Source organism: Taurulus bubalis (genome assembly GCF_910589615.1).
Source record: "Taurulus bubalis genome assembly, chromosome: 5".
Lineage (NCBI taxonomy): Eukaryota > Metazoa > Chordata > Actinopteri > Perciformes > Cottidae > Taurulus > Taurulus bubalis.
This window is the reverse complement of record NC_136593.1, coordinates 23,531,170-23,539,888: the sequence shown is the minus strand read 5'-3', so window position 1 is coordinate 23,539,888 and position 8,719 is coordinate 23,531,170. Positions and strand designations below refer to the sequence as shown.

General features: G+C 44.8%; 1 protein-coding gene across 1 annotated transcript; it reads left to right on the top strand.

Annotated features, from left to right (window-relative positions):
* Window positions 1-8,185, top strand: LOC306737184 (Krueppel-like factor 15; the record flags this gene model as incomplete). The annotated part of the gene is made up of 2 exons (XM_079218888.1): window positions 1-1,235; window positions 8,017-8,185. The coding sequence occupies 2 exons, from the start codon at window positions 1-3 to the stop codon at window positions 8,183-8,185; spliced, it is 1,404 nt and encodes a 467-aa protein (XP_079075014.1).
* Between the last annotated feature and the right edge of the window lie 534 nt (window positions 8,186-8,719).

The window sequence follows — 8,719 nt, the reverse complement described above, 5'->3', positions numbered from 1 at the left end:
ATGATGGACAACTCCCCAGTTGGTGAGGGGATCTTTCTTCCTTACAGTGGCTCCTCGCAGGCCTACCGGCTGTCTGACATGGTGACAGACCTGAGCTCCTACCAGGTGATGCCGTCACCGTTTTCGGAGGACGACCGGAGCGAGTCGTCCAGCCCTCGTTCCTGTTCCAGCCCCGACTCCCAGGTGCTCAGCTCCAGCTACGGCAGCAACTCTAGTGCCGAGAGCCAGGACAGCATCCTGGATCACTTGCTGTCCCAGGCCTCTTTAGGGGGTGCCAACAGTGTGCTAGCAGGGTCTGTCACACCTCTACCATTATCCACTTTCTTCTGGGACTCACGGAGAGATGAGCCCCCCAAACGCCAGCCTGTGAAGGAGGAACATTTTGACTTCCTATCCTGGGCCAATGTGGAGACAGAGGATCAACTTGGAGGGTCCTTCCAGCCCACACTGGAAGAGATCGAAGAATTCCTGGAGGAGAATATGGAGGTGGTAACAATGAAGCAGGAAATCCGAGAGGGTTGTCCGGGATTGGGACTGGAGGAGGCTCATGGTCTAGAAGTTGGCTTGGAGTGGTGCAGGGAAGCCTCCCCTGAGCTTAAGCCAGAGCCCAAGTATTCAGACCAAACTGTCCCAGTCAGCACTGCTGGCCTGGCCACTGCTGCCTCCAGTGAGACCAAAACTACAACAGTTAACCCCACACATGAATCCAGCACAGGGGACAAGAAGCCGTCAGTCAGCAAACTGTCATCAGCGGACAGTGGCACAAACGGTAGCGGGATGCCGGTTGTCCTACAGATTCAGCCCCTTCAGATCAAGCAGGAGCCCACGGTAGCGCCAGTTACCCCTGTGGTCCAGCCCCCACCGCCTGCCCCGGCCTCAGACATCAAAATTGCACAGCTACTGGTCAACATCCAAGGTCAGACCTTTGCCCTGGTGCCCCACATCCTGCCTTCCAACAGCCTTAACGTCTCCTCCAAGTTTGTACGCATCGCTCCCGTCCCAATTGCGGCCAAGCCGCTCGGGCTCGGGGACGGCCCAGCCGGCCAGGGCTCAGGGATTCTTGTTGGAGGTCAAAAGTTCCAGAAGAACCCGGCGGCGGATCTTATCAAAATGCACAAATGCACTTTCCCTGGCTGCACCAAGATGTACACCAAGAGTAGCCACCTAAAGGCCCACCTGAGGAGGCACACGGGGGAAAAGCCTTTCGCCTGCAACTGGCAGGGCTGTGGATGGAGGTGGGTACTAGTGTTGACTGACTCAATTCATGTATTTCTTGTTACGTTTGAACAGACAAGCCACCGGGTGACAACGTCAAACGTTCACCTCACAGACAAGATGGTCTCTGCCCCTTCAAAATGGCCATACGTGAACCTTGCTGCTTTTTATGTTAATGTTATCTTACCAGATTAGACTCATATTTATGACTAGTTATATAAAACCTGTTTAAAGGGTTTGTTTAATAACAGCATGCGGTGGCATGATTTAAAAGGGCTTAACCCACATTTGTTCGCGTGGAAGCAGCAGTAATGATATGTCAGTGGGGCATGTCTATGTGCATGGTGCATGGTGTCATGTTGCTCCATGGAATCAAGTGTTGCAGATTTTAACTGACACTTGAACTGACCCCTGTGTGGGCCATCTAGTAGCACTGGTGAGGGGACTTACAGGATCTTGATAGCCAAATCCACCACCCACCCACCCACACACCTACCATTAGCTCTGAGCAACTAAAACTGAGAGAACAATATGAATGCCATTATTCGGAATAGGGTTCATTACCAAGCCACATGCTGCAGAATTGAGACAGGACGCACACAGTTATTCAAGGATCTGTAATAGAAAAGCAGAGCAATGTTTTTTTTCTCCAAGCCCTGGAGCTGAATAGTTCTTAATGGCTGTCATGCAGCCTCCCAAGTGTTAATTGGAATGATGTGATGCGGCGGCAATAGCAACGGTTGCAAATTCACACTTCTTGTCAGGCAGTGAGAGATCTGTGCAAGAATAGCAAGGGTGTCTTTTCTTTGAGAACCCAAACTAAATCTGGGACGGAGCATGTGGGCTGGAGTCACATGGGCACAACATGACCACCTCCTGTTGAGGTTTGACAGCTGTGCGGTTGCTGCGGCAGTGCGAGTGTGTGTGTGTGTGAGATGTGTGTGTGTGTGTGTGTGTGTGTGTGTGTGTGTGTGTATTTGTGTACGCTAAGTATGAAGCAGCCAGATCTAATTTGGAACCTGCTGTGTGTAATGGAGAAAGGCAGAGAGACAACTTGAATGTCTTCATCAGTAAGGCAATTTCTGTGCTCATTAAAGTAAGGGCCTTTTTATATCATCAGTCTCAAAGTGTGTGTGTGTGTCTGTGTCTGTGTCTCTGTGTGTGTGTGTGTGTGTATGTGTGTGTGTGTGTGTGTGTGTGTGTGTGTGTGTGTGTGTGTGTGTGTGTGTGTGTGTGTGTGTGAGTGATGGAGTGTGACTTAAGCCCAGAGTTGCCAAAGTTCTGCTGGCTGTTTTCCTGAGGACATCAGGTCAGCCAGTAGATTCCCCTCCGCTGGTGCCGCTGTTACAATGACAAACATTTCACTTTTGTTTTCTTCAGAGCCTTGCAACTACTAGCTAAGGATGGGCAGGTGTGTTGGTTGGGTCTAACAAACACAGGGCTGTCAACAAGGAGACTGCTCTTTATGTCCAGTGTAAAACGAAACGTAAACGTTGAATTAACGCTCCCATTCCATTTTTCCGTTCCGTTGTTCAGTTAAGTTTAGTTAAGTTGTTTAGTTACATTAAGTTAAGTGGTTCCGTTGCGTTTTTACGTTGCATTTTTACGTTGCATTGTTGCATTGCATTATTGCGTTGCAATGTTATGTTGCATTGGTACGTTGGATTGTTACATTGCATTGTTGCATTGTTCCGTTACATTGTTCCGTTGCATTGTTACATTGTTCTGTTGCATTTTTCCATTACATTGTTCCGTTACATTGTTGCGTTGCATTGTTACATTCGGATCTTAACATAAACCATGATGTTTTTTCAAACCTTTACCAAGTAGTTTTGTTGCCTAAACCTAACCAATAGCTTCACAACATTAACCACAGGTCATTGCTACATTATTTCAAAGTAAAACGTCTGCGTAGAAGTTTTCCTCATTGAATCATTAGCACAACAGAGATAGGAAATCGTGTTAGAAGTCATACAGTTTCAAACTTCTCTCCACAGCAGCAGCAGCGTAGGCTCATGGTTGTTGCATTGAGTCATTTGCTATAAACTAATGCACAGAACAGTAAAGGAAACTGAGAAGGGAGTTGTACATACTTCCAAAATCAGCAGCTTATTATTTCATTGCACTTTATTTTCATTGCATGCAGTTAAATTAAATGAGTGTTGAGTTAGCCTGTATATAAACCATTACTTAATGAATAAGGAGAAATATGAAACCTGGCACCAGACCATTGGGCAACCACTGCTCTAAACACACACACACACACACACACACACACACACACACACACACACACACACACACACACACACATACACTCAGAACTAAGACCTGACCCTCAGTGACTAGTACTGACATGGTGTGTGTGTATTTTGCATGTGGTCTATCATGGAATGCTTACATTTATCTGCATGAACACACTAGTCAAAACCAACCAAGCCAGACTGCCGTTATGTCATTTGGCATCTAGCTGCCACAGCTTGCAGAGAAGCCCCCCCCCCCCCCCCCCCCCGGTTTGCCTGCATGTCCTGTGTGATCAATAATATCCCTTTAAAAGCTTTGTGTTGGTCCATTTGACTGTAGTACCAACCTGGCAACCCGCTACCACTCATGTACTGTACTGTAATGCTGTGCGCGTCCAAATGAGGGGAGCCGCAGAAATGTGTGCAGTAGTAATCCAGACTGTGTGTTCCAACTAACAAAGGGCTCTTGTCTGTACACAAAAGGCAGGATGTAGTTTAGAAGAAAGTGTGTGTGAGAACCTGTGTGTTTGTGTGTGCGTGTGTGTAACCCACTGCATGTGATGGGGTAAATGAGGGGGCCGACCAAAGAAGAAAAAAAAAAAGTTTGGAAATGTTGTAAAAGAAGCAAGCAAATGGAAGAGGAGCAGAACGTAACTGCGATGTGTTTGAAAGAAAAGACAGTAGAAAAGGAGGTGATGGTGGCATATAGAGGGAGTTGAGAGAGGCTGATAGAGGGGGAGAAAAAAGACTTGTTTCAGTTTTGCACACAATCACTTGAAGGGAGCAGCAGTGAGGAAGTGGAGCGGACAAAGACAAAGTGTTGAATAGTTACCATGACTGTGGGCTAGGAACGTCCAGGCTGCTGCGCTGCATGAAAGGGAAGAGAGGGATCGGTCAAGGTTCCCTCACATGGACTGGGAGGGACAGGGAGGGACAGGGAGGGACTGGGAGGGAACGGCGGGATGGAAAGATGCACTGAGCAGTACAGTATATTACAGTAATATACAGTACAGTACTGTATATTCAAAATGTACAGTGAGTCTCCTGGGAGACCAATTTCACCAAAATGTCTAATTTCACTTTTCTAGTAATGTGAGAATATAGAGACCACAACCAGTATCATGTGTCATGTGCTACCCTGTTATATGCTGAGGTATTTAGCATAACAATTGTGCAGTATAATCATACATACATATAATTAAGTCATTAAGTCATTAAGTCATAGAAAAATCCCAACCGAAATGCAGTGTAACTGCCGTTTGTGGGGCTCCTGTAGGATGGGCCCCTGAGACAATTAAACACGTTTGCCCAGTTGGTTATCCAGCCTCGAGCACAACAGATACCAGAGGTGTGAACTAGAGTCACGTGACGTGGACTCGAGTCAGACTCCAGTCACAAATTTGATGACTTTAGGCTCGACTTGACAAAATCAAAAGAGACTTACGACGGGACTTCACTTGGACTGGAGACGATTGACTCAGAGTTTACTTGATATCGTCCCCCAAGTCCAACATATTAAAAAAGTATGTTTTTTAAAAAGTGTGCCACGAATCAATTTATTTCCTGAATCAACTTAACACTATTCATTCCCAGCAAGGTTTTAAGTTTTTAGTTAACAAATAAATTCAAAAAGTATTCATAATCTTAGCAAATGTTGATATGTTTACACTTTTGTCGTTACTTTTGACTTTTTTAGGACTCAAACTCATAGTTTAGTATTTGACTTGACATCGAGCCATGGTGAGTCACCATGAGTACAAACAATAGCCTTATTTATTGCCTGCATTCATTATTCTATTTTCACATTCATAAGGATAATTTTGGGGAGTGACTTGGGAGACTTGAGAGCTCGTTTTAAAGCACTGGACTGGGTCTCTAGGTTGGCAATGTTTAAAATCTAGCGTACTCTTGCTGGTTTCTCAACATTACAAACCCTAAATTAAAGGTCCACGTGAACAAAATAGTGGCACCCAAAGACAGGTGCTCAGATTCACAGAGTTTTAACAAAGCTTTTGCTGCAATGTGCAACATTACTAGTTTTAAGTTAACAGAGAAAAAAGGCCTTCCTGAGAGGTCTTAGTTTTCCTTATAACCTACAACAACAATCAGTCATCTTCACATTTTAAATAATGGCCTACAATGATTCAGCATGTCAGCGTTAGCATGGAGCCATTCACTGAGCAATTATATATGAATTTAGACGTTATAACCGTCAGCACAATGGTTGCTCGGGTTCCTGTGTTTGCTTCATAGAGAGCACGGTACCGTGGAGCCCAGGCAGTGTTTCTCAACTCTTTCAGGCTGACTGTTGGAGGAATGAAGCTGGGGGCTCCCTGGAGAGTAATTTGCCCACACACACTAAGAGAGAAACTTAATGGATGCAGTGCCCCTCTCTTCCAAGGGCAGAAGAAGAGGACTGCACCGGATAGACTGCTTCTCCTTCCTGCCTGCCTCTACATCAAGTTATATTCTAATCCCTCTGCAGTGTAGCCTTCCTGGATGTTTTTTTTTAATCTGTTATTTAACCATTTCACTAAACGCACCTCTGGCTGACATGACATTAAATGAAATTCCATTAAAGGAAGAAAGCTGCTTCAAAGTGGGACTAGAAGCAGATAGAAACATCATGCATGTGTTATGTTGTCATTTGGCATAGCAACAGATCCAAACCAGATGTTGAAACTGGACTGACACAGGAGTGGACTTCAACTTCTGTCCCGTCCCGGCCTGTTCCACTCACGTGATGAAGAGCGACATAGGTGAAATAGTACAATAATGTCAAGTGCAATAAACGTCAGACTTCCTGTTTACAAAATGAGACCATCTATACAAACAAATTAAAAACAGATTCCCATGCGCACAGTTCACTGGGAGACATTAATTATATCAACTATTCGTTTGAAGCCATGAGCCTCTTTTGTCTGGGAAATTTCATCCCACATCCGTTAAGCGGGGATGATGCTGAAACTAAATATACATACATACATACATACATACATGCATGCATGCATACATACATACATACATACATACATACATACATGCATACATGTATGTGTTGGTTCCCATGGGATCACATTGGACCAATGGTCCCCTGGTTTGATGATGTACCTCTCTAAAATAACTGACTCATCTCTCCAAGTCACTGCCTGCTCTTTAGCAGTGACTTGGAGTTTTTGTATTAGTTTGTATTATCACGTTTGTGAAGGTGTTTCAGGTGTTACTGGAATAGTTTGTATAGTATTGTATTGCCCTGCATTAACCACTGTCAGGTGGTGAATGTTGCAACCTAGTCATGTCTTAGTGCAGAAGCATTACGGTCACTCCTACGCTTGTTGCATCTACGTTACAACACAGCTTTTTTTTTTCTGCAGCTACTTCTTTCTCATGCGTTGCGGCCTAATTACAGATTCATCATCTTGTCAGGTCAGCAGAGCAACATCTGGGATGCAGAGCCAGGCAGGGAACAACCACTTTTAGACAACTAGGTTGCTGGGAAGAAGCACCTCTAGCTGTCTTAGCCAAGTAGCGTATGCCTCATCTGCCGGTCCAAATGAGTTACAGGCAAATGAGTTGTAGCATCAACATGTAGAGCATTCGTGCTCATGACAGATAATTGCTCTGTGAGGCTCTGGGTTGTGTACATGTTGGGAAAAACAGAGTTGCTCGAGCTAAATAGAAAATAACAGCGTGAGGGAAAGATCAAGGTTTTCGTCTCTGATTGCATCACGCGCTAGAGGCACTTGCTCCAGTTTGGCACTGTTGAATGTCCTTAGAACACAAAGGGATGTTTGCTCTGAAGGTAAATGTTTTTGTCGGATCCATTGGCATTGTTTGTTCAGAGGAGCCAAGAAATAATATTTTCCTCATGGACAGATTCTGGATGTGTTATGCAACTGGTTTTCAGTGTGATCATCTTTGCTGGAGCGCCTGAGACAAACCGCTAAAGTAGAGAGCATGTTTACCAGGCAACCAGTCAAGTTTAATTTGGCCCTTTTGGCAAATCAATTGAATGTCAATGAGCTACAATGTATACAATTTCAAGTGATCTTTGTCATTAAATCTGGCGAAAGATCAAAATGTGTCTGTTCAATTGGATGTTTTGATTTTGGTGATGTGCTGGTTTCCTCTCACTTGTGCAACGTGATTGGCCGCTGTTAAATTGACTTAAAGTATATCCGTTGCCAGGAGAAACAAACAAATGTTAATGACATCAATTTTAATCTTTGGGTTTGGGAAAGATATAAAGTAGCAACAGATACCAGATTTCCTTTTCTTTTTATTTGGTCATTTGATTCATTGGTTGCTTTAGGGATGTAAAGTCAATTTCAACAGATATAACCAAAACGTCTTCTAAAATATATTGCCTAAACTAGCTTTAAAGTCATTTTTTGCTGAAGTCAAAGTCAAGTTGCATGTCTGTATTGATTGACGATTTCAGTCAGGGGTCATCCAATTTTTGACTCGAGTCCACATCAAGTGACACAAGTCCACACCTCTGACTTTCCCCCTTTGCCTTTGCGGAACATTAAAACATTGCTTCCTCTTCCTCTCTCAGGTTTTCCCGGTCCGACGAGCTGTCCCGACACCGGCGCTCCCACTCAGGTGTCAAGCCCTACCAGTGTCCGGTTTGTGAGAAGAGGTTCGCCCGCAGCGACCACCTGTCGAAGCACATCAAAGTGCACCGTTTCCCACGCAACAGCCGGACAGTGCGCACAGCAAACTGACGCTGGGATCGTTGGGATCGCTGGGATCGCTGGGATCGCTGGGATCGCTGGGATCACTTTCATACGGACATAGGCCGCTGGAGCACAGTACGAATGTGAACGCACAGATTTTTTTTTTTCGCGTGAATGTTTGCGCCCTAATCAAGTCCGTTTGATTATGTGATTGGAAGCATGCCTCGCTTTTTATTTCAGCAGTCCGTGATCGTCCTAATTTATTGTTAAGAAGTAAACCCACACAGTTTTCCTCCAGTCTGTGATCAGCTGAAGGTTGTTGTTGCTGTTGGTGCTGTTGGTGCTTTGGTATGTTGTACTCCTTATGTTTGTCCGGTCCTTATCGCCTGCCTCGGCAGAAGATAAGATAAGTTTATTTTCATCCAGTCTGGATTATGTGATATCTTTGCTCACAGTCCACGCGACCTGGATCAAAACAACTGCCTTTTATCTTCCTGAAAGCTGCCAACGTCTTGGACATTCCTCATCTTATGCAATGTTTAGTAAGTCAGAAGAAGTTCATTGGGATCCTCATTAGCTACT